The sequence below is a fragment of the Acomys minous genome, assembly GCF_964271855.1.
Source record: "Acomys minous genome assembly, chromosome: 11".
Lineage (NCBI taxonomy): Eukaryota > Metazoa > Chordata > Mammalia > Rodentia > Muridae > Acomys > Acomys minous.
In genome coordinates, this window is record NC_140492.1 from 92,621,735 (window position 1) to 92,649,086 (window position 27,352).

At 37.3% G+C, this 27,352-nt stretch overlaps 1 protein-coding gene across 5 annotated transcripts in view; it reads right to left on the minus strand.

Moving 5' to 3' along the window:
* ADAMTS6 (ADAM metallopeptidase with thrombospondin type 1 motif 6) overlaps positions 1 to 27,352 on the minus strand; it is a 234,947-nt gene that overhangs the window by 84,768 nt on the left and 122,827 nt on the right. For all 5 annotated transcript variants that reach the window (XR_014783308.1, XR_014783309.1, XM_084802031.1 and 2 more), the window contains 2 exons: positions 19,821 to 19,966; positions 17,843 to 17,906 (listed from right to left, as the gene is read on the minus strand). Coding sequence is in view for 3 of the 5 variants with exons in the window: in XM_084802031.1 (XP_084658157.1) it covers positions 17,843 to 17,906; positions 19,821 to 19,966 (210 nt within the window). In the remaining 2 variants the exon portion in view is untranslated. The remainder of the gene's footprint in view (positions 1 to 17,842; positions 17,907 to 19,820; positions 19,967 to 27,352) is intronic.

The following is a 27,352-nucleotide window of genomic DNA, read 5'->3' on the forward strand; positions in this document are numbered from 1 at the left end:
AACAATTGACATCGAATGAGGGGCAGAATTTACAGTAATCTAACAGGAATGTATGTAGAAAACAGAACTACAGAGCAGTTTCTTAGTTCTGCTAAAAAAGAAAGGAACTAGTTTCCCACAGCTTCCTGATTAGACAGACCCCCCCTGCAGAGCAGAAAGGTCTCCAGCCTCTGCAGAAAAACAAAAACATGTTTACATCCACTACAGGAACACTTGGTTCACTCCAAATGATGCAATAATCACATACGTCTTATATGTAAGTAAATGACCATATCAGTGCTCTTATAGACGTATTTACAAAAAGGGGAGACAGGTCAGATTTTATTGAGGCAGCACAACTTGGCAGCACCGACTAGGGCATTAACATGATAGACATATTTGGTGGGTAATATTTTACAGAAAAATCAAACTTCATTACTAGTTTTTGAGCCAACACAGAAGTATACCTTTCGAGAACTGGTATGAGAAGTGATATAATATTTTGAACAACATGCTTAGGCGTTACGTACAATTATCCCCAAAGTGCTCTCCCAATTTGTAGAAACATTTATAGAAGAACAAACACTTTTCAGAGAGCAACTGTTGGCCACTTCCTTCCTTCCTTCAAACTTTGCTTTCTACAACCACATGATCTTTACACTGTCTTCTCAATCTATGCTGAACAAGCCTCTCTAGCCTGGAAGGTCCCCAGGCCCTGGGAAGTCTCCTTAAAACAAGATACAAAGAACTGGCCTAGGTTCACTTAACAAGGATTTATGAGTTGCACAATATGTATCACAAATCTAGGCTTTGGGATTACAGGGAGAAAAATCAAACTTAAATCCCCACTTTCATGAAACTTATTGTAGGTTGACGTGAGAAGAATGCTAAAGCAGAGTAAAAAGGTCGGCGGTGAGGCGAGCAGTAAATTGTTTAAAGCACTGAAAAAGAGTTAAAAGAAACTGAGAGAATTGCAAGAATATTCACAGAACTCTCTAGAAGGTGAGTGGCCTAAGAGGATCTGGGTAGAGTGTTTCCATGTCCTTGTTTCCAGAGTATATGCTTTGTCCTGATTTCAGTGTTCTCATGGGAGAATGCTCTCAATGTGTGAGGATTATTAAATATAAGCTAAGCTGGAATTATTTTTGCTAGTTTGGAGAGAGGTCAAAATAAAGCAATTTCTGAAAGAAAAATTTTGTAAAAATTGATTTTTGTCTAATTGAAAAAATGAAGGGCTTAACGTGCAGTGCTTAATTTAGGTGACTTAAGGCTGCTAATGCTTACACTGTCCTGAAGCCAGGACAGAAAACAATGTTTAAAGTAACAAGCTTGCTCTCCCCAAGAGCAATGCCACAGGCCTCAGCTTGCAGGGTTTGTATATATTTTCAAATTAAAAATAACTACCATCTTTCTTACCATTTTCCAAGCTCTACAGACATTAAGACATTCTATATATTGTATTTTCAACTATTCAGATAGATAATCATTTCCACTTGTCTAAACTTAACATATTTTATTGGTAGATCAATCTAGAAGGTAGGCTAATCCACTGAAGTGCAAAAAATATTACATAGAGAGGTTTCAGTGTCTGCTGGCATATTTGGAAATGGTATTTCAATTGCTCTAATCCTGGTTTTGTCTCAAGGAATAGGGTAACCTTGGCAAGTTCTAAATCTCCTAATGTCTTTCTTTCATGTGTAAAATTCAACCCTATATCCTACCTTAAAGGAAAATGGCTTACTGGACATTGGGCATGGACTGGGCTGAGAGAGAAACCGTTTCTTTTCCTCTTTCCTCTCCAGAAGGATCTGGTAGATGAGATGGCATCAACTTGTGCATTATCAGAGAGAAGCAGGAAAGCTGCTCCACTTTCTTGTGCTACTTCTTTCCCACATTTTACACGTTCCTCCTTTCTGTGTGCATGCCCAAAACATACATTCTTCACTCTTGCTACACTTGACCAGCTTTCAACACCCTCAGAGACTTCTTTCTTCAGGAGAGTAACATACTCTAGGCAGGTTGTGCCCTGTTTTAGTTGAAGGTGCTTGAAACACAAACGCTACTTTACTTAGCAAGCCATGCATTTGGCAAGTTAGTGTAAAGCATGGACACCACTGGTTGTCTAGCCTGACAGGCATCTTTGTCTATGCTACATAAAGATACAGTACAGGCTAATAGAAAGGTCTTGTTTCTGGACTTCTCTTTACAAAGCCAAACAAGATCCTCAACTTTCCAGCTATCACATTCTATTTACCTGCTGAACTAAAGTAATCCAAAATTAAAGGTAGTGGTCAGTACATACTTGAGTGTGGTTGTTTGAGTGAAAATGATCACCATAGGCTCGTACACTGGAATGCTTCTTTCTCAGTTGGTGGAACTGTCTGGGGAGGATGAGGAGGTATTGGAGGAGGTATGTCCCTGGGTCGCTCTTTCTCTCTTCCTTCCCACTCCTCCTCTTCCTCATAGATAAGGGTGTAAGCTTTCAGCTACTGCTCAACACAATGTTGGCATGCCTTCTAGCATGTTCTCTACTATGATGGCCATGAATTCTAATCACTATGACTGTGAGCCCAAATCAAACATTTCATTTCATTATATAAGTTGCCTTGGCCATGTTGTTTTGTCACAGCAATTGGATAGTAAGACTTTTGGTCTAACTCAATCCTCATTTTAATTTTAAAATTCTCTCTCTCTCTCTCTCTCTCTCTCTCTCTCTCTCTGTGTGTGTGTGTGTGTGTGTGTGTGTGTGTGTGTGTGTGTGTGTGTTTGTGTGTGCGTGTATGCGTTCGCACAGTTGCATGTGTCTGGGTGGGCACAATCCATCTATATCTCACATGTGGAGGGCCTAGTACAACTTGCACTCGTCTGTTCTCTTTCCGTCATTCAAATACTGGAACATAAGTTGTTACAGACCTTTACCTAGAGAGCAGTATTGCTGGCTACCTCAGTCCTCATTTTAATACAGTTTTCTCATATTTTTCATTATGTAGTTTCTAGGTGGTTTTAATGATATTGCTTATTTGTGTTTCTAATAGTTTCAGTATCCATTGATTCATTTATAGTGCTGGTAGAACCCAGCGCCTATTCACACATTAGTAAAAGACGCTATCACTGAACTACATTATCAGTCCCTCATTTATTTTTATGAAATAAAAATGTGATAACTCAGATTTTCCAAACCTGAACTATTTGGCTGTCAAATTTAACACATTATTCTTATACACAAGCTTCTCAAACTAAAATTATTTCTAGAGTATGTACTCAGAATTTAAAGTACTTATTTGCAGCAGAAAATTTGCCTAAACATAACAAAATGTTTAATACACTTATGCTTTGTGACGCTTAAGCTTCTTGTAAGAATAAAATACATCAAGTTCTATTCTTTACTCTAAAAGTTAATCCCTACTTCTGAAAAGATAGCACACACCTGAAATTCATGTTAACCTAGAAGACATACTGATCTTGCTCACTCAGACACACACATTTGTGCACACGTGTATACTGGATATGTTTCTAAGGGAAAAATAGTTGCCACATGTCTGTTTTCTAATTATATTCAGAGACACAGTTGTAGCACTGATAATTAATGGGTCAACTCTGCCTTGTCATCAGTTACCCTGCATCTCTTTCCCTGGGCACAAGGCCTGTAGTTTCAGAATGTTCTTGTCTATCTGACTCTGCTGCAGAGTTAAAATTAGACTGGAAGTAAGACAAAGTCAGAAGCGACCGAAGGCTCCAAAGAAGCCAGTTGTGCTCCACTCACTCCTAAGGCTCCATCTTTATAGTAGCACGAGATCACTGAGAAGCACCTCTTCGCTGAATCACTTCCATAGTGCTAGCCTACTGCTGAGATTTAGCCACTTCATTTAAAAATATTTGTAGAACATTTGTCCTTCTTTATAAAAGTGATTTGAAGATTGAGTGAGGTTATTTATACATGAAACCACATTGCAACCTACAAGTCATAGATGTAATTAGCTATACTCAATTGACTTGTCTATTCAGGACTAGAAATAGCACTATGATGTTTTATATATGGTATTTTTTTTAATTCTCAAAAAAAAAACCACCCGTTTGGTATAGTTATATCCTATTATTTGGGAGCTAACAGAAGTTTTGTGAGGTTAGGTGACTTGCCAATGTCAGACAGAAGTAGAGTTGGAGTCAGGATTCAAACTCAAATGAATTTAACTCCCAAATGAACACTATTTTTCACCACAAGCCTGGCTCCAAATATATGCTATAATTTTCCTGTCTACACAACCAAGACAATAATACCATTTAAGATTTAAGCAAGAAACTAAGGAAATCAAACAGGATATGAGTATATATAACTGACTGAGAATACACTCAAGTACACGACGTAATTTATACTTGCATTTTAGGGCAGATCACAGAAGACCTGAAAAGCCCTTTGACATCAGACCGTTATTGCACATTGAATGCACAAAAGAAGCAAAGAAGATGCTTGAGAAACTAGAAAGATGTGACTTTCTACTCCAGGAGCTTAGGCATGTCATCAGTAGTTCTATTCTAGGCTTCTATAATAATAACTCACAAATAACAAAGAAAACAACAACAACAACAAAGGAAATTCTTTCTAGAAATGTAAGTAAACCTTTTTCATGGTCCCTAGTGAAGTCTCCTTGATAAGGGGTGAAGGCTACCATATCTGTGGTATAGGATAAATATGTAGAGTGCAGTGGTGATGATTGTACTGCTTGAATAAAGTGGAGGTTGTAGGTTCTTCTCCAAGACCCATGGTATCACTAGCCCTGCACAGCTGACTGTGTCTCCAGGACAAGACATGGGTTTCCTCTTGTTGAGTGGGCCCAAACAGAGAGCTGCTGGTTACTACCAAAGTATGTGTGCCACTGTTAGAGACCATTACAGAAAACCACAACCAAAGTGCATAGTTTTGGAACCTAGTCCCAATGGACAGACATATCTATAAAATAATTCACATACCTAAGCCCCAGGGAACATTTTTGAAAGATTACAAGAGCCAGGAGATAAGGGAAGTTGCTGTGTGACAGTATCTTCTAGTACTATCAGAAGCTATGCCCAAAACTCTCCCCAACATGACTGCCTAGCCATGAGTTAAACAAGGACAACAACAGACATGTCAATGTGGATGGGGGAAGCCTACCAGGCGTCAAGCCTGTACAAAGAACTACAGGCAAGTAAGGAATGCTGGGAGTGGGAGAAATAGTGAATAGTGTTATCCAGGAACTATCACACCAACTGGTTACTAACACCAAACGGTCAGCCCTGAACACACACACACACACACACACACACACACACACACACACACACACGACATTATATCAACTGAAAACTGAACAGGTTATGTTTTGGAATTGGTATGCATATACATCTATACTTGTAACAACAAATAATAAAAAAAGAAGCCATGAATTTGAATAAGAGGAAGAAAGGGTATATGGGAGGGTTTGAAGGAAAGAAAGAGAGATATTATATAATATTATAATTTCAAAAATAAAACAAGTGACCTTAATGTAGTACAGTCAAATTTTACTTTTTCTAAACATTAAGTTGTCTATTGTCTAGTAGGGTATTCCTATTATTGATTTAAATCATGCTAGTTAAGTACTTCACTATACACAAGAATTTTCACCTTCCTAGTGAATTATGTGCAATAGTTTTAGGAAAGATGAAAAAGAAAACTGCTCATGAAATCAAATCTATCTGTTTAGTAGTCAATATTTTTAGATGCTGGTATATAGGAGACCTCACACAGATAACAACCAAAGCCAATTTTTAAGCAATTTCTGAGCAAACGTTTTGTCAAAGGATTAAACACAGAGTAAGTATCTTTATTTCTGACAGTGGCCTAATGGATAATCACATCATTGCCTACCTTTAAACATTAATAAAAGCTGTCAGAGATTAGCCTCTGACCTCTCACTCACCGAACAGAACTGTTACACAAGTTAATGCGCCTTTAGCTTCATGCTTTGCATAAAATCATGCTGGCCAAACCCATGTTCCAGTAAGCTATGTCTATTAGATCAGTTAATAACGCAAATACTCAAGTGCTGAGAGACTGAACTTTTCAGTCTTTCCATATGTCTTTTTAAAAGTTGTAAATTTTATTTTATGTGTAAAAGATTTTGCCTGTATGTGTGCTGATGCCTGTGGAGGCATAAGAGGGCATCAGATATTCTAGAACTGGAGTTATAGAAGGTTGTGAGCAACTATGTGGGTGCTGGGAACTGAACATGGTCCTCTGCGAGAGCAGAAAGTGCTCTTAGCCACTGAGCCATCTCTTCAGCCTCCTCCCAAATGTCTTAAAGAAATGCTCCTGGCCTCCCAGGAATTTCAAGATGAAAAACATATTAGTTTCCCCTGCAGATACTTCTATTGTCATATTCTAGTATTATGGCCATTATCTAGCATGCATTATATGCACATGAAATAAGGGGTCTTTGATTAGCAGCTTTGGGAGACTGTACTTTGTCATGTAAGAAACAAACTGTTCTCAGTCACAGTCATAGGGGAGGGGAGTAAGGGGAAGATGGGAGGGAGGGAGGAATGGGAGGATACAAGGGATGGGATAACAACTGAGATGTGATATGAATAAATTAATAAAATATATTTACAAAAAGAAACGAAATGTTTTTCCCATACATCCTAATGCAGTTAGTCACCCTCACTGCACAGACTCTAAAAAGGTTCGTTTGATTCTGTTAAGAGCAGCAGGCCGGGGCTGGAGAGCTGGCTCAGTGGCTAAGCATTCTTACTGCAGCTAAAGAACCAGACATGCGTGTGGTGCACACACACACACATGCAGACCACGCACTCAATACACACAAAAATAAATAATTCTAAAAAAATGTTTTAAAGAGTGACAAGTCAATTTATAGCTGGACATGCATTTGTGATATATTTTTAGGGCTGTACTGAGTCTTGTCTTTCTAAGGTTTCTATTCTATATTTACCAGTCTTTCTCTGAACTGGAATAAGAGTTTCTGCCAGTGATCCCTTTCTTTCAGCCCTTCATATGTCTGTAGTTGGAATTATATAAAATTAAGGAGAAGCTGTACATATCCATATTCTTGCTTACTTGCTTTTTGTAAGACTACTTGACTTATCTGGGTTCTAGGCTTTAATTTCCCTGTAATTTAAGCATAAGATTTATGTCTTATATTTTTCAATCTAATTCACCACAATAGCATTGTGCACGGGTAACACCAAGCTTCTAAGCAGAGAATCGTTCCAGTGTGGATATGCCTTCTTTTGTCATGTCTACAGATGCCATGAATCTTATTTCATTGGGAGTCTTAGACTTAAATTTGTGAGCCACCTTTATTAAGTAGAAGGACCTAATGACGCTCTTTTGCACTGATTCTATTCCAGTTTTATACTGTTTTCTCTCTTCTGATTTTTCTTTCTCCTTTTCCCATGAAATGGGTTTCCTTAAGGGTTTTTCATATATGTTTAGTTTGTGGTAGCACATACGCCATCACCTCTTCTTCCTTGAGCCCCCGTCCTCACCCACACTTAAAGATTTAATTCCTTGCATGTTCACCTTCTTACTATGTGTTTATTATACCGCCTCCCCATAAGCCACTTCCCTCACTCTCACAGCCCTTCCTAGCTTCCTGAGCTCTGTGCAGGCACTCCAAGTTTAACAGACAAATCTAAAGATCAAGTGCAGGATCTACAGAGGAGAAAGAACATAACATTTATGAGCCTGGGTCGCCTCACTCAATATAACATTTTCCATTCATTTTTTTCAGGTTTCATAATTTCAGTTTCGATTACAGCTAAATAAAATTTTAGTGTATATATGTACATATGTGCCATATTTTCATTTTCCATTCATTAGTTAAATGACATCTAAACTGATTTTGTGTTCTAATTACTTATGAATAGAGTATCAGTGAATGCAGATGTTCAAGTTTCTCAATAGGAGGACATAGACCCCTAAGAATGGTATAGATGGGTCATACTGCAGTTCTATCTTTTAGCTTTTCAAGAAGCCTGCATGCTGACTTCCTCAGAGGCTGCATCAATGTAGACTTCAACCAACAGTGGATAAGCATTCATATATTCCCACCAGGATATGTTGTTATTTATTTTCTAACTGGGTAGAGATGAAATCTCTAAGTTTCACATCCATTTGCTTGGTATTGTTTGATTGTGTGTGTGTGTGTGTGTGTGTGTGTGTGTGTGTGTGTGTGTGTGTGTCTGTGTGTGCATGAGAGAGAGAGAGAGAGAGAGGGAGGGAGGGAGGGAGGGAGACTTTTGGAGGCTCCCACTTTTTGAAGCAATCCACTACTCTGTGTCTTCTGATTGGGGACTGGACATAATTGATATTCAGTTACTAAAGTTGTGCATCGATTCCTGCCATTCTATTGATTTTGTATTGTTTTTCCCTCCCTCCTTATTTAGTATACTCTAGCATGGTTCATTAATTCCTGTGGCCTCGTGGATGGATTTTTTTCTCTTCAATCTGAAGGATTCCTTTAAGTATTTACTGTAGAGTTAACTTAGTGCTCATAAATCCCTTCTATTTACTTTTATTATAGAAAGTTTTCTTTTTCCTTCAATTATGACATATCTTTGAAGGGTATAGTAGTGTTGATATTTGTCATCTTTTAGAACCTGAAATACCTCATTTCATGTTCTGTGCTTCTAAAATTTCATTTAAACAATCTGCTGTTATTCGTATGGGCCTGCCTTTACACGTGATTTTTATTTTCTCTCTTGTTGATTTCAATATATTTTCTTTGTTCTGTATAGTTAGTATTTTAAATATATCATGACAAGGGGAGGTTCTTTTCTGCTTTTATATGTTTGGTGGCCTAAATGTTTCCTGTATCTGGACTGGCATTTCTTTTCTTAACTCTTGGAAAGTTTCTGTTCTGATTCTTTTTTTTTTTTTTTGAAATCTATTAAAAATCATTTTCTTTTTATTTGCTTTAACTCTGAAACATGGCAGTCACATACCTATGTTTGTTTTCTCCTAAGAGTCTTAACTTCTCACACATTGTTATGTCAGACACAAAAGATGAATAATGACTTTAGATGGCCAAGAGCTCACTCCAGAAGATCTCAGGAAATTTCGGTTAGTTTTTTTTTTTTATGCAGTTGTCTTTCCTTCCACACTGAGTCACATCTGAAGGATGTCCACTTGAACTTGGTTGTCAAGATACAGCTCCTTTTACTCCCATGCCTCATGGAACACTGTGGTAAGATACAGCTTGATGTAGCCTTCATTTTCTACTCCCAGGTAACCTAGACAATTCTTTTTTTTTTCTATGTTTAATGTTTTTTAACACATTTTTATTGAAAAATAAAATAATTCATATTACATCTCATTTTCTATCCCATCCCATGCATTCTTTTAAAAAATGTTTTCTATGCCTTTAGAATGAGATTCTTTTCCCTTTTCTCTGTCTTTAACTCAAAATATGGTATTTTCAACATGTTGCATATATCTTATAATTCCCACTGATCCCTTCTTACGATTTTGTCTTTGTCCTTGCAGGTTTGTTCTAGTTCCTCTCCCTTGTCTTCATGTTCAGATATTATAGATATTTGGTCTTCTCCTTGTTCCATTCTACTGCTGAGAGTTTCCATACATTTTAAATTTTTGACTTACTATGTTTTTTTTTAATTGTCAGCAGTTTAGATTGTGTTTTTGTAAGTATTTATCTTTGCTGAACTCCTCATTAAACCATCCGTCAACTTTACTGTACTATCCTGTTTGTCTTCGAACATACTTAGAATCATTGCTTTGAGTTCTCTGAGATTTGCCCTAACTCTTTCTTATCAGAAGCTATTGCTATAGGGTTAATAATCTTTGGAAGAGTTATGTTGTCTAGTTTCTTTGTGTTTCTTATGTTACTGCATCAATATAAGTATATATATATATATGCATATATATATAGTGATATAAGTATATAAGGATAGATAGATAGATAGATAGATAGATAGATAGATAGATAGGTAGGTAGATAACCCACCCAGTGTTATTTCTTTGCTCTGTTAGGTTTTTAAAAAATCAACTGTGTTCCTCCTGTGGAAGTATTTGCAATGCTCAGGTTGGACTTGGATATGACAGCATTGAGTACATAATTCAGAAAATGATTCTTCAGACCATGAGCTCTGGATGCCTGGTATAGGGTTTATATTAACTATGACTGTAATCAGAATTGTTTGATATTAACACAATTCACCTCTTGTAGCAATTAATAACAGTGACCCCTCACACTTCAACAACTGTTAGAAGACAAACGATCAAGGGTAGTTTAGGGCAGTATGGAGCACACTCAGGTTTTAGTTCTCTGATTTTTAAAACTCATTCTGTTATTCACTCATGATTTTAATGCAGTGGTAGAATAACTATGAAAAATTTATAACCAACAATTATTAGCAGCATTATTAAGACTATTGTTTCATGTGCATATGTATGTATCATATACACGTTAACGTAGGTGTGTACACATGTGTGTTCAGGTGCATGTACACGTGTTGTGTATGCAAGTATATGGAGGTCAGAAGTTGATGTTGATATCTTTTGTGATCGCTGTTCACCTTATTCTTTGAGATGGAGTCTCTCATTGAACCTGGAGCCCATTCATTCAGCTAGGCTGAGTCTCCAGGACTCTCCCTGGCTGCACAGACACTATTCCAAATGCTGGGTAGCTTTTTACATGGGTTCTGGGCATCTGAACTCAGATCTTCATGTTTACATAGCAAGTATTTTGCCAATGAAGCCTCCCATCCTGCGTGCGTGTGTACACAGAGAGAGAGGGGGGGGGAGGGAGAGAGGGAAGGAGGGGGAGAGAGAGAGAGAGAGAGAGAGAGAGAGAGAGAGAGAGAGAGAGAGAGAGAGAGAGCTTTTTTATGTAAAATGAGAAATAAGTAGAAACGCAAAAGTATCAACCAGCCAGTCCCTAGAATGGAATGAGAAAGACTTCCACATTATATAGGAAATTGACAAGCTATATAGAAGAGACTGCATGCCCCAGAAATAATTCAAATAGAACCTATTAGATACACATGGATTAGCCAATCCTCTAGTTTTTTCACTTTCTATTATAATGTATATTCTTAGCAATAGTTAGAAAGCACAGAGCATGCCCAGTCATGAGACTAACAATTCTTTTGGGCTGGGGATGGAGCTTATACCTCAGTAGTACATCTTATTGTACTGAAGACACGCTAGGCTCTTGGTTCAATCTCTAAATAAGTAATTGCACATACAACGACTTTGACACTAGATGTGGTGACTCACACTTTGAATCGCAGCACTTGGGATGTTGACAGTAGAGAACTGTCAACAACTCAAAGTGAATTGAAGATATATAGCTGAGATTCAGGCCAGCCTGCGCTACACAGTGAGACCATCTTCAAAAACAAAAACGAAACAAAAGGATCTTTGTTCTTCTGTTCTTTGACTGCTTGATGTTAATTCTGGGTTTTGATTTAAAAATTTTCCAGGATTTTTAAATTTATAATTTGTATTATTCATATTTAAGTCTCAAGAAAAGTTTTAGCTCACAAATGGCCAAGTCAAAAAATACTTTAAAATATTTTTTAGTTGTTAACTATCTAATCTAACTAACTGGAAATATTTCACTCAGGTCTCATTTACTGGCATAACACATGATGCACATAGGATTGCATAATATAAACACACTATATGAACTAAGGCTGGCCTGATAAAAGTGTATTCTTTTATCTCTTTTAAGTCACAGTAGTTCAGACATAACATATAAACTATTATGCATTTAGAAAGAGTACTAAAGTAGTTTAAAGGACACATATTATAGTCCTCTAATAACCCTATTGTAATGTTCATTCTTTGCCAGTAGAAATGTAATGAATGCTTACTCACTTACTTACCTTAGTTAATCTTCCTACAATTAATTCACCATGATGTATAACTAATTTCTGTCTTATAAAATAGAGTCTTTATTTCGGGAACCCTTTTGGTAGATTTTTAACAATATGTCAGATCTAATCTGACATATAATTCTGGAAATCCCTTTCACAAAACTCCAAGGTAAAAATGACAGGCTTTTTTTAAAAACTGGGTTAAAGACCTATATTTCAAAGAGCTCATTTTTTGAAAATATCCATCATTCTAAGTAAAGAAATACTAAAGCAAATATAAGACTTTCTTTTTTGAAAAAATTGAAATGACTAATTATGGAAAAGTCAAGGTTATTGAGTTGGTCAAGAGCCCAGCATATAAAATCAGGTAGAACTATCCAAGGCCTCCTGTGACAGAGTACCTGTAAAAGGAAGAGGTGGGGTACAGCTGTACTAGCTATTGACACAAAGTCATACAGTCAGTTATGAGCAAATCTGTACTGAAAAACAAGGCTACAAGAGAACACATTAGTAGTTATCCCTATCACGGTTCTTTCTAAATTCATACCGAGAAAATGGGATTTTAAATATTCCAAGCCAAATCATTACTAAGCAGAATGGGGAGAACTACCTTTGGTCCAGATAGAGAAGATCATTGCAGTAATAGGTCAAGTGTACATCTGAGTACTTAGTAAAATTTAACATCAGCTCCTTCTACTATTACTTGTATAGTTGCCACTTTAATTGCTAACGGTGGAAATTAGAGTTCAAAGGTGAACATCTGTGCTTTACCTAACATCTGTTGTTTCCTAATTCTTCTTAAGAGAACTCTGACAGTTTGCCTAGGATTCTACTTTTCAGGAAAAGTGACTTTAAACTCTATATTAGAGGTAAATTATGATACATCTCTTTTATTTGCTAGTGACTGATTTATAAGTATATAGCTTCCTGCAAAAGAAAGAATGAATAAATAATAAATAAAATAAAGTTGATTGAGGGAACAAAGTCCATTGGAATAACTTTTGTCTTATTTCCCTTTTTAGAAAGAATCACTCTGACAGTTTAATCTTCTTTCTTCTGTGACTATTACCAGGGTGAAAGTTCACTGGGTGCTTTAATGGTACCCTTCTTTTGTGTTACTCTCACTACAGATAGCAAGAGCCATGGGTTCTGTAGTTTTATACAACATGGTATAGTATTCAGTTGCAACATATGGCCCATAAACCCTCATATAGTTTCACACATTTCTAGATAACTTATAATGCTTATGTAAAGTAAATAATTGTTACAACTAGTTGTTTAGGGAAAACGTCACAAGAAAAAATTCCTTACATATTCAATAGAGACACATTTTTACATAATTTATTCAGATTACATCTCAATTGTTATCCCCTCACTTGTATCTTTCCATTCCCTGCTCCCTCCCTCATTCACCCTACTCCCCTCCCCTAGGTCTGTGACAGAAGGGGACCTCCTCCCCCACCATATGATCACAGCCTAGCATGTCTCATCCTGGTAGCCTGCTTACCCTTCCTCTGAGTGCCGCCAGGCCTCCCCACCAAGGGGAAGTGGTCAAATAGGAGGCACCAGAGGTCATGTCCGAGTCAGTCCCCGTCCTCCACACAACTGTGGGGAATGTGCTGTCCATTGGCTAGATCGGAACAGGGATCCTAGGTTTACTGCATGCATTTTCCTTGGTTGGTACAGTAGTTTGAGCAGACTTGGTTTTGATAAAATTTGGCCAGTGTGAAGCCCACACATACAGAAGACCAATTGTATTTTTTAAACGAATCAAGAAATATTTTCCTTGAAAGCATTATTTACAATGTCTATAATGATTTTCTTATTTCATGGGTATATTCTGATTCTATATTGACCAATATGGTTGCTACTAGCTACATATGATGTTCAAATTGAAATTGAAATTTCTGTTCTCCAATTATCCGGCCACACCACATATCAACTGCTCGTTAGTCAACTGCATTAGTGTCAGTGGCTACCAGGCTAGACAGTAGATATCTTATTTCCAGAACTTGAGTCAAGTTCTATTAGAAACTTCTGGTCAATAGAAAATATTATAGAGACTTTTAATATGCATCTATTAGATAAATTAAAGCTAGTTCCTGACAGAAGTTATATTTGGGCAACTATATTGATTTTAATAAATGGAAAATAAATTTTAGTGTGATAACTGAATTACTTCAAGTTCTGAATTGTTAGGGTTAATATTAATGAAGAAACATGATTAATTATATAGGAGTCATGATTCACTTATGTTAGCACCCTCCTTATAATTCAGTAAAAGTTGAAATAAAAGGCCAAAAAGTAATAAAAATGCTAGTGTATCAATATTACATTCTATAATTTGAGCTTCTAATACAGTCAAGAGTACAGGCAACAATGTCTGTCCTATTTCTCATGTTCTGTTGCCTAGGATATTATTTATATTGGATAATACCTATAGTAATGTATGTTAATTTCTTCAATTATATTATAATGGAAATTACTGTGAATGAGGAAATGGGTTTGAGCTTTTCACTTCTACCTAATATACATGATAGGTCTTCACTTCATTTTTGTATAAAGTAACAAAGAAAATCTCTATTCTTCTGACATTGGTGCAATTACTCTAAATCAATTTAGGGCTTAATTAATGAGGGCCATTTTCTCTCCTGGAGGAGAGACTAAGGCATATGAGAATTGAAACACTTTCACCCTATACACAAAGTTCTGATAGCCTAAGTGTCTTCAGCGTTCTCGTGGAAGAGGCATCCATCTTACTAGCTGTGAAGTTCTTTCAGTCACTTCCTCTCCACTCAAGTTTGGGCATACGCTGCCATCACTACCTTCTGGATTTGTCATCACTGTGAATATGCTCATTTGATATATCATAAATTCAAATATATTTCTTTTTTATTTCAACTTCTACCCAACTCACTCTATTTTTCCTATTATACTAGTCTTATTTTGTTTTGATTTTGGTTTGGGTTTTACTTTATGGTTTTTAAAAATCCAGTTTCTAGTTTTCTCTCAAATTGCTCTCTCTGACTCTACTTTCATTCCTTGTATAGAGCCTCTGTCTCAGCTCGTCAGTCATTAAATTCCTCTTGAGTTATTCACTGTTATGCTGCACTCTTGTCTTTTCCAAATCTATTCATATCTAAAGCCCAATCTATAGCTCCTTCAGTGGCTTCTGAAGGCTTCAGAACAGATAGACTTAGCAAACTGGCTTCGCATTTCTTTATGCTTTTATTGAGGATGTTCTTATTGTCACTATATTTTTTTTATGGCCAACTCTCTTTGCCATCCAGGTCTCTCCAGCTTTCTATGGAGATGAATCCTTATATTCCTACTTAGCTATGTGCCAGTTCTACATACTTTTATACCAGATCACTTGCATCAACATACTGTTACTGTTCTTGTTGTGAATCCTGCATTTGAGTGATTTCTTGGAAATATACAATAGGCATTCAATCTAAATGAATGAATAGTGCTAGCAACTTTTAAAGTCTTATAACTGAAGATATATGTAGTTACTCTGAGATCTAAGTTTAGCAGAATAAAACACAATGAAGAGGTGTTTTAATATGAGAGAAAAAAAGAGGAGCCGAGAAGTTTCCAATTTTATGTACAGTACTCAGGAGAGGTCTAACTGAGAAAGTTGAGTAAAGATAAAGTGACCAACAACTACAAGTTCACAAGCCAAAGGAAGCAGTCAAAACAAAGGTCCTACGGAGAAAGCATGACAAGCACGTTTAAGGAAGGAGATCCATGGAGTTGGAGCAGAGTAAATGATGAGAAAGCTGCTAACAGATTAGTTCAGAGAAGCAATGAGACTCAGACTGCACAGACCTTGCTAGCTTTTGTAATGATTTAAGAATTTTAAAAAATGGGATGGGGGTCCTAAAGAGTGAGGACAATCTGACTTACTCTGTCTCCTATATTCAGAATCAGAGAGTATAATATTAGTGGTAGAAATCGATACCTGAGGTTACTAAAGAGTTGACAATGATGTTCAGTGGTAGAGCACTTGTTTAAGCATGTGTAAGGTTCTGGGCTGAATAACAAGCAAATCAAAACATAAAAAGTCTATTAAATTGATAACTATGGATAGCAGTAGCTCAAACCAGAGTAGAAGTGGCAGGAATAGTGAAAAGTTGTAGATCTGAGACACATTTTTAAGACAAAATACAACAGGATTTCCTGGGAAAATTGGATAAATACAGTGAGACAGATAGGATTAAACAAAACAACAACAACAACAACACCTCTCCAATTTTGGCTCACACTGATGGAACTGACCTCTGAGGTGAAAACACTGATAGAGAACAGTGGTGTAAAATAGTTTTATGGACACTAAACACTGCATTTTTATTAAAGGTCTAGACAAGTAGTAAGATATATGAGCCTGGTATCCATAGATGACATCTGGACAGAAAGATACAAACTTGGGAACTGAATTATATATAACAGTACTAGAAATCACCGCAGCTGGGTGAGTGCAGCAATAACACGGTGTTGGTAGAACATAGAAACCACAAGCACTAGAGCCCTGGAACATCTAACACCAGGAACTCGGAGAAAAGATTAGGAACCAGCTGAGGAGAATGAGGAGAAACAATGTTATAACAGAAGAAGCAAGACGAGCAGAACGGGTAGAAGATGAAGACTACAACCAGCCACGGGGTTTAGCAAATACTGAGGAGCATGTCAACATTAAGATGGGGGTGAAAACACAACAAGAACAATTTTACAATAAAATTAGAAGATGTGAATTCAACTCAGTATATACAGATGAGTCCATTAGAACATTTTTTTCAAAGAGCAGAAAAGAAGTAGTTGAAATAACTGGCAAGAGGGTTCTTGTTGTTGTTGTTCTCTAAGGTATATGTTTATGGAAAAATCTAGACGAGAACGTGTAGGAACAATCATCTACACACTTATGAATTCATAAGGAATTAAGGCAGGAATAGGCAGGAGAACATGAATGAAGCTTAGTGTGTTAACAGTCTGATATTATAAAATGAAATGCTATTTTGTACATGGGATAGAGAGAGAGTGGTCTCAAAGGAGCAACCAAATGACAGACGGTCAATCCACTGGAGAGCCCATCCACAATGACCAAGGGTTAAAGTAAGAAGGCCCCAGTTTGCAAACTACAGAAGCAGCAGTAGATTTGAAGGAGAGGTTTGAACAGAGGCCTCTAGTGGATGGTGCTAATGGGGAAGGCTACAGAACCTTTAAGAGGTAGAGTGTTGCTAGGAGCAAGCCACTGGGGGCTAGCCATGAAGTGGGGGGTGTGGCCTCACTTCCTGTTCTCTTTCTGTTTCTACAGTGCCAGTGCAAATCTGATGGGCAGCCCTCATACTCTGTTGCTATACTCTCCTCACCAAGATGGGCTACAAACTAAAATATGCCCTAGGTTCTCTCCCAGGTTCCTTTGTCTGGGTGTTTCATCAAAGCAACAGAGGCGACAGATAAGTAAAGATAAGGACAATTCAGAAAAAGGACAATGAAAGAGTTTGCTGATAATGGATCATGAATTGCTAAGGCACAGAAAGATGTTCATAGTTGCCAGAGGCAGAGACAGGAGTCAGGACAGAAGAGGCCATAGACTATAATGTTGACTCTTAAGGAACTAGATGCCAAGAGATGAGGGATGGTGTGGGAGTCTGAGGATCCTCACTGTAAGGAATACAAAACAAGATGAAAATCACAGTAAGATCGATCCTTGTGGACTCAAGAAACACAGTGGCGGTGAAGCTGGGATCCGAGGCTGGGTTATTCGTGGTATGTGTGGATCTCCCCTCTAGTGAGAAGACACCCGCCTCCATCTGGAGCTTCCTTGTGGCCTTATTGATGGAATTGAAAGTGTCGAGGCTGGCTTTTCAGGGCATTCATGTGACCCCTGAACACATGGATTTCTGATTAAACAGCTGAAAGGTAAAAGCTTCCCTTGCCTTGGAGGAGAGTAAGCTAGTTATTCATAGGAAATGTTGAGTTTACTTACATCGGTGTTGCAAGAGCGGTATCGTTTCCTTTCCCCAAGGCAGTATTTTCCACCTCCTGAAGGTCTAGAAGACAACATTGTTTAACATGTGATTATAATATATATCAGTCCACACAAAGACTACATATATTGCTTGATGAAAACATCAAAGTTTACTTTAAAAATATCACAAAGGGTGGCATTATATCAATTATTAACATAATCATGATGATAATTGTTAACAATGAGTATGGTTATTCAACATAAAATTAAGGCAGCATATATAAATAATTCATAAGACTTAAAAGTTATGATTTGTATTCTTAGGAAAATGTAGTAATTATTATATTTAATTATAGCATAATATTCAGTTCAATAGAAATGACTTTTAACACTTTATTTATAATAAAAATCCATTTAAATTGAATTTAATAAAACCTATAATCTTTACTTTCATGTAGGAAGCAAAGAGATAACAGTTAATGACTTCCTTGGAATAGATCCAGTTCAGAGTAAATAATGCAAAACTACATTTTTATCTTCTTTCAACATAACATTTAAAACACTGAATTAAAAAATAAGATGGCTTTGCATTTATGGCATTATATTACTTCCAAAGTAATGAAATATATAACATCAATTATTTTCTTTCATAAATTAATCTTAAAAGTATTGAGAATTAGGGAAAGACATATGCCATCATTCAGAAATACTATTATCGAGTTAAAATCATCTTCCTCTTTGAAAGAGGTCCAGGTCATTCCCTAACATACCCATATTCATTAATTTATCATAAGGGTTCATATTGTGGCATACTAGTTTATAGCAGCTTATGCTGAATTTAGGCTAATTATGCTTGGCCTTGCTCTAAAAGGGATCAGTGCACTGGTATCAGTGGATTTGGAATATATTTTGAAGGCCAATGAATTGAACAACTTGAAAAAACTTGAGAGAAATGGACTATGAGGTCAAAGCAAGGTTGTTGACATGGTGGCAGTCATGGCTGGTTTATAAATTATAACAGGAGAGCTAGAAAGTGAGAAGATAAAATTTAGAACTATTGTAAAGAAAACAATTATTAGATTAAAAAGAACAGAAAGGAGGCATTTTAAGAAAGCCAAAAGACCTGGGTAAAAACAAACAAAATATTAAACTAGACCATCTTTTACCCAGATGGGGGTTGGGGTGGGTGGTAGAGATGGTATAACATCACTCTTCAGCAAAGACTAGTCAGCAGAAAAGGTCCCCAGCCTCAGCTCTAGACACAATGGGTGTGTAGCCAGCTGCAGCCAAGGAGTCTTAGGCAGAACAGGGAAACGTAAACACAAGCAACAGTCCACTTGTATATCGGTATGATGGAGAAGAAATCGACCTGGCAAAGAACACTGAGGGCTGGTCTTGCCCCACGAGGACTCTGGCTGGAGAAGAGAGTAGTGGGAGAGGGGCAGGGTGACCTGCGTGGAACAGCCCTGCGAGAGAAGTGGCTGTGGGAGATGATCAATGGGAGCATGTGAACGGAAACCACGTTAACACATGAGCAGTATTGTCTTCATTGTGATTTGTGCTGTGAAGCTTTCTCACTGGTCCTTCTAACTGTTGTGTGGCTGTAATAATTTTATGTGACATGTGAAAAGCCCTTTTTTCCCCCTGGGAATAACGGTAATGTAGCAAAAACCAGGCAAGGATTCATCCATAATTCAGTAGTTTTCAGAGGAGGAGCTAGATATCCAGCTATTCTAGACAGACATTGCTTTTCTATTTTAAAGGTTTGGGAACTTCTTTTCTTTCTTTCCTCCTTTCTAATTCTTACTTAGACAATAAGGGGAAAGGAAGAACAAGAAAGTCTCTCTCACAGCTCCTTTGCTTTCCTGGACCCATTGCTTGTTCTGAAGACAAGCTTTGCTGAAGAAACGTTTTTACAGATAACATGCGAAACCACAGCTCTGAATCAGTTCCAACTGTGTCTTTTTGTTGGCTCCGGCTTACTTTAGCTACTTACGCTGGACTGTCACAGTGTCTCAGGGATGAGGAGACGCCTCCTCCGCAGGTCCTGCTGCACTCGCCCCACAACGACCAGGAACCCCAGCCCCCATCTACGCTCTGGGGCCAAGTGCCAAAAGGAACACAATCCCCCTGATAGCACCACTGTAAAATTGCACAGGAAACACAGAATTAGCTTTGAGGCAGATACAGCTATGAAAAGAGAAGCCCATAGTCTTTCATAAAAGCCAGGTAACGACCACTTTTAAGCATCAGCAATCTCAAAAATACAGAACAGGTTTTTAATTGTTTTGGGGCAATGGTAAAGGTGCCTGTGATTTGCAAACTATCTTTAGCTGGCTCAGATTTATAGTCTCCATCGTGTACCAGTTGTAAAAGCCCTGACTTTGGCAGTTTTTCTTTGTTTCTCTTCCTCCAGACTTGTAGTGTTTCTCATTATAGAGTTAGCTATAGGCCTCAAAATCATTTTTAGATATTGCGGTAATTTCTTTTTTTTTAATCTTTATATTCCACTATTATTAGACTTGTGGAATGATAACACAGTATGGAAAGTTCCCTAGTAAGGAGTCTTTATGATGGCAATTGCTCATTCTTTAAAAAAAAAAAAAGAAAGAAAGAAATTGGTTGAAGCTACAATAGTAAAAGAATGCTTTGTGACATTTCATCCAGGAGCAGGGCAGACATAATAAAAGTAATGCCAAGACACTAGGGACAGGGAAAAAAACAAAGCCCTTACACACATTAACTAGCCATGTGTAAGGCTCCTGTATGAACATGCATAACAGAATTCTGCTCAGCTTTACCCTGTGCAATAACCACACATACTGCATCTAAGGAGAGAGGCAGGACTTATTTATCAGAAAGCAGACATCACATAATCAGCTCATAACTCTAGGATGACAAACCTTATTTACAGTATATAGCAAAATAAAAGTATTATTTTAAACAAAGCATTCTCAGATTTTTGTTGGTGCATTTTTCTAAATTATCAAAGAGGAACAAATCAAACTTATGCCATGAAAGTGATATGCCTATATGGATAATAATAGGCAATGGTTTTAGAGTTAAATAATAAATTCAACCTTATAACAAAATGTGAGAGTTAGAAATTAGTCCTTTCATTATCCTAATTACATCACTAAGTTTGTTGGGTTTTACCTCTAAGACCCACTGAGAATTCTCTCACTTTCACCTTATTGCTGCCACCCCAGACAACAACTGGTAGACAGGGTGGTTCCTCGCTTGCTGGTTCTGCCTCCATCTTTCCCTACTAGAATTTATTTCCCAGAAATAATTCTAACATGGCTTTTAAAGACATAGCATCACATGCTGTCATTATTTTGCTTAAAATACTTCCATGTTTTTCCATATCCCTTAACCCTAGACTTGCTGACGGAGCCCTTACATCCATTCTTTAGCCTCCTCTCCTTTGTTTTTTGTTTTGTTTTGTTATTAATTTGTTCATATTACATCTCGATTGTTAGCCCTTCCCCTGTTTCCTCCCATTCTTCCCTCCCTCCCACTTCCCCCCTTCTCCCCTCCCCTATGTCTGTGACTAAGGGAGACCTCCTCCCCCTATATATGCTCTTAGAATATCCAGTCTCTTCTTGGTAACTTGCCATCCTTCCTCTGAGTGCCGCCAGGCCTCCCCATCCAGGGGACATGGTCAGAAAAGGGGCACCAGAGTCCGTGTGAGAGTCAGATCTCACTCTCCACTCAACGGTAGAAAACATCCTGTTCGTCGGCTAGGTCTTGGTAGGGGTTCGAAGTTTACTGCCTATTTATCCTTGGCTGGTGCCTTAGTTTGAGGAGGCCCCAGGATCCAGAAGCCTCCTCTCCTTTGAAAGCAACAGCCACACTGCCTTTTCTTTCCCTCCCCCCTCCCTCCGTCCCTCCCTGTCTTCCTTGTTCTAAACTTGTTCCCTCATTAGCACATTTTCTTACCTTTCAGGTGGCATTCTCCTAGCAATTGACCCCACAGGTCAAACAGAGTGCCGTGTGCCTACTAGGTTCTTGACATTGAGCCATATCTCTAGTACTTTTCATGCATTAATTAGTCAAGATAGGTCCTTGCCACATAGCCCAGGCTGACCCTAAGCACTGTGCCATCACACTTAGCTTCCAGCTCTCCATAGATGTCTTCTGGTCATTTAGCCTCAGATCAAAAGCAAACCTTTTCCAGGACTATCCACCAACCTTTCTTGCCCCAGTGTCTTCCTTTCCATAACGGAACAGTACTTATGCCCTCCCTTTCAATTCTCTTACCATTTGAAACTACTTTCATTATCTTACAAATTTCTTCTTTGTCCACTCCCCTCTTTAGAATGCAAGAACCTTGAGAATATCACATTGCCACTGTTAATTTATAAACTCTTGTTCCTCAGACTAGCCACATTTTAAGGATGTCATAGCAACATGTAGCAATGTACTAAACAGAAGAGGGGAAGAGCATTTCTGTGATCACAGGTGCCCTGTTGAATGCCTCCAGTATGACTTGGTATCTAGTATATATACAATAAATTATTAGATGAATTATTATAGCTACATCATTGAATCTTGTGTCACATTTTAGTCACTGTATGTCAGAAAGGAGCCAGAAAAGATGAAGGAAAACAGGCTCATATTTTTTTCTTTGTCATATCAGACTTCCTTGAGAATACGTATGATTTGTAGAGAAATGTTTTACTTTTTAAATTTTTCTTGGGATAAAAGAATAGTGAGGGACATAAAAATACTGAAAGATATAAATTCCAAAGTATTTAACATTATTATTATATATGCTGACAAAATAGAGGGCAGTGAGAGCATCACATAAATTCTCTCTTGTTTTCCTTTTGAACTTTAATTTTGGTCTAGAGTGGAATTCAGTGGTAGAACAGATGGTTAACATCCAAAGATATAGGTTCAATCCCCAGCATATATGCATACAAATTTTAAAACAATTTTAATTAGCACACAAAATTGACTTTTCATGGTAACATTTTCATATATGTATGGAAATATATATGTGTGTATATATATATATTCTTATTTGACACCAGTTCTCCCAAGTTCTCTTCCCACAAAGAATTTATCTTTCTTCTTGCATGCCATATATTTCATTACCCTCTTTTGTTTTCCACCCCAAAATGTATATAAGTAAACCTCTTAAAGTAAAAGATAAATGCATTATTTAATTTATAATATGCAGCTCAATTGTCATCAATTTTGGGGGATGTTGGAGGCATAAGTGTTTTAGAGACAGGATCTCATGTAGAACAGAATATCCTTGAATTTGTTGTGTAGCCAAGACTTACTTTGGCTTTCTGATCCTCTATACCTAGCTTCCTCATTATTAATTAACACTCACACAATCATAGTATTCCATAAATAGTTTTCTAGAAGGCATTTAATGTATAAATAATATTTTTATAATTAGTCAATGGGGTAATAAAATGTTGATAACACAAAGCTAAATAACAACTGTAAAATATCAGATACCTCATATCTACCAAGACTGGTCTCCAATTTGATGACTAGTTAACTTAGGCAACTAGCTTACAAGTTACCAACTTCAACATGTAGAGGAAGCATTATATTACTATTCTCGGGTCTCACTATAGCAATGTTTTAGGCTCCAAAGCAAGTCACCTGTTTTCTTAACTATAAATTGGGAACTCATTTTAGTTCTTGACTCCAAAATATGAATTAGAATTAGAAAATTTTACAAATTGGCTCAATGCAGGCATATGTTAAAACAGTCCTAATTTGTTTACTATATCACTTACTATTGAATTACTACATTGCATAATTATATAACTCTACAGTATTTATACATGAGTTTTTGTCTTTGGGGACTATTGAGACAATCTTACTCTGTAGCCAGAAAGGACTAGAATTAACTTTGTAGCTCAGCGTGGCCAAGAATTCATGATAATCTTCCTACTTTAGCCTCCCAAGTGCTAGAGTTATAGGTGTGAGCCACAATGCTTGGCATTTTTTTTTCCTTTTACGTAGAACAATTTTAGGGTATAATTATAGAATAACTTGTTATAAACAGAACTGAATGAAATTAGCATATGGAATAAGAGAACTCTAAAAAATCCTAAAAATTCAAAAGAAGTGATATTGGTGGTTGAATACAGAACCTTGTTAGATCAGACTCACAGAGGGCTAAAGCACCACACTATGAAAAGTCCGATCTTCCCTCCAAGTAGGCGTGGGACTGCTCAGGCGGAAGCTCAGCTCCAGTTTCCAAATCAGAACTTGCCATCCACACTATTCACATTTCTAGGGCATTTGGAAAAATTATTTTTCCTCGCTCCATGTGTTTACTTGGTGTCCAGTCAAAACATATTACATTCTACCTCGGGTGAATTAAGAATAAGGTTGCAAATGCCTTGCCATATATCCAGTGCTTTAAAATGCATATAATAATCTCTTTCTAATCCAGACCTATTTTCCCACGCAATAATATTAGGGATCAATGTCACTTATAGGTAAACCCAAATGTTGGCCTATATCTCTAATTGAGTCTTATAGAATCATTAAATGAATCTTCTGGCAATAAACCAAATATTTGAAACCTTTGTGGTGATGAACAGGGATTATAAGGATTGGATTTTTAGTATCCTCAATATCCTGTTCAGTAACAATGCCAACACTAGTACTGAAGTTCATACAAATAAATCCTTATTTACTATTTCATCAAATACAAGCATCCCTGATTCTTACCCAAGGGGTTATTGCTAATGCTATATTCAAGTAAAGTTCTTTGGCTGAAAGCTACACTGACTGAAATGTAGGAGACTGACCCATGGGCACACAGTACCAGCACACCGTCTGGGCTCATCAAATTTCCCCCTTTAGTTAATGCTACTGTCCCTGAGCACATCCATTCAGACCATATGGTTCTTATTCAGTCTGTGAATGGCTTATTCAGGCAAACATCCAATGGCTGTAATAGCAATGTCAGACCCCCCAGGACTCACACAAAGATCAGCTTTTAATTTCTTGGCCATATTTCTTATTCCATCTGCTAAATGTGCATGGAACAGTTGTGGAACCGTGCCTCCGGGCAGGGATCCCACAACTTTTGCAGCCAGAGTTTGACAAGATCATCACAGATCCAATCCTGTGGCTATGTCTATGCCACTCAAGTGATACTTTTAACTCCTCCCTTTAGAAAAAAAATGTATCCAGACAACTATGAGCAGCTTTGGTTTTATCCGCTGGCTTGGCTGGCTAGATTGGGTCGTAGCTTACTTCTTATTCTTTTGATGAGAATAGTTTTGAAACTCAAGGTTAAGATCGTAATTTGTGGATAAGCCACTCGCACCTCTGAAGCCATCCATGCTGTGTAGCACCTACTGCTCCTGGTGATGATGCAAGCCTGGCACATAACAATGCTAAGCAATGATGCTGGAAAAAGCTCACTCCCATCTCATTATCTCATTCCATCTGTTAAGTATGTAAACGTTTGTTTGCTCTTCTATGAAGGATCCCATTGTTTACGAACTTTCATATAAGAGCATATTATTAGCTCAGTATTCTGCCCACATTGACTTCTTGTCATGATTTCTTACCGATCAATCGATCGTTACATGTTGGTAAATGAGAAATCCACTTACTGGAGTAAAATATATTGCCACTGCCTAGCTCATGCTTAGGGGTCTACTTCATTTCTGTAGAAATGCAACACTGCCTTTTCCAGAACATATAATTCCTTATCAGAAGATATATTAAAACGGGAGGACTTCAGCTATGGATTAGAAAGGCCAGTGTTGGAGCCTCAGCTATGGTATGAAACTGCTCTGTAGTGTCTTTCTTCATCTGTAAAATAATGTTAAAACAGTACCTGTTTCACTGGGGTTTTGTCAACAGAAAAATGGCAACATGTATCTGGAATAGTATAATTGCTTTTAAAATAGTATCACTGCCATCAGCATTATTGGGAATGTCACCTACCTATATTTACATGGCTAGTTTAGATTAGCCATAAGGTTGATTCGGTCAATTGAAATTTCCACTTTAATTTTGCCACTACGATTTTGCATGGCTTTTCTTTTTTAGTTTAAATTCTGAGTTCCCATTTAATTTCTAAATAAACATTTAACTTCCAAATAAAAGCTCTAAGTATAAAATCTGTATTTAGCAACAGTAAAATATATCACTTTTAATAACAAAATTTCATAGAAATAAATAGTAAATACAGTTAATGAGTAAAGAGTATTGCTTTTTATTTTGCTTTAAAATGCAGGTTAATCTAGTTCTCTGAAATATTTATAAAAATTCAAAGTTTGTGTGTGTGTGTGAGTGTGCATGTGTATGTATTTCATACTTGCTATGTACTTCATACATAACAAGTACAGTGTTATTTCACAGGGCTACCTTCAGCATACCCTCACTTTTAAATTTTATATTGAATAGTGTCTCATTACATTGCCCAGGCTAGGTTAGAATCCACAGTTCCCACGCCTAACAAATAATGACAGTTACTGCCATGTGCCATCACACTTAATAAATTCAGTTTTTTGTGGGCATTTTGAAGGCCTTTTAAATTCTTTTTTTTTCTATTATTGTTCTTCTGGGAACCTGCATTTGGTTTTTTCCCCCATAGGTTCATTCATTTTAAGATTTGTTAGTACCATTCTTAAAACTATCCATCTTCCACGCTTCTGGGAAAATGACTAAGATTTGCTTTACATATTAGCTTTAGGTGGTGACATCCACCATATTGACTTTATGATAACACATTGTTGTGCTGTAGGTAAAGTTGGCCTGTTGGTTTACAACCATTGCTGCACTTAAATGGTTCCTAAGTAGTTATTTTGTGGAGGAATGTCATGAGCTGGTAAGGTCTGGAGAAACTGTCTAAGGCACTCCCAGCATGGAGCACGTGAAGCCATGGCATTACTCACTGCAAATGCTTATACTAAAGTTATGTAGGCTTCATCTGAAGAAAGGGTTTTAGGATCTGAAAGTCTACTAAATTAAGAATGTAAGACTTAGTCAAGCTAGGGTCGCACACACCTTTAATCCCAGTACTTGAGAAGCAGAGGCAGGCAGATCTCTGTGAGTTCAAGGCCAGCCTGATCTACAGAGCTAGTTCCAGAGCAGTCAAGGCTACACAAACAAACCCTGTCTTTGAAAAACAAAACAAAACAGATTGTAAGCCTTTAGGATCAAACGTAATTTCCCTCTTTTATTAACATGATCTTATATCTACTTATTTTTATTCATGCTTAAAAATAATTCTAGCTATTTATTTAAATAAACACGAATTCAATATTGTCACTTTAATCTTGCAAATGTTTTCTGAGTATCTTCCAAGTTTGTAATTTCTAAGAGCCATTCAGTCTTTATCACACATATGCAGATAGTTCTACGACTTGTTAGTTAGGGGCCTGCTATGGAGCACAGCACAAAAAGACACCAAAATGTGTTTGCCACATAAGCGATTAGTGACATCGAGCCATGTGTGCTCAAATAGCCAGTACTCACAGTATCGTTATTACTATTTGGAATGATTAACTTCTAGAATGCTCTGAG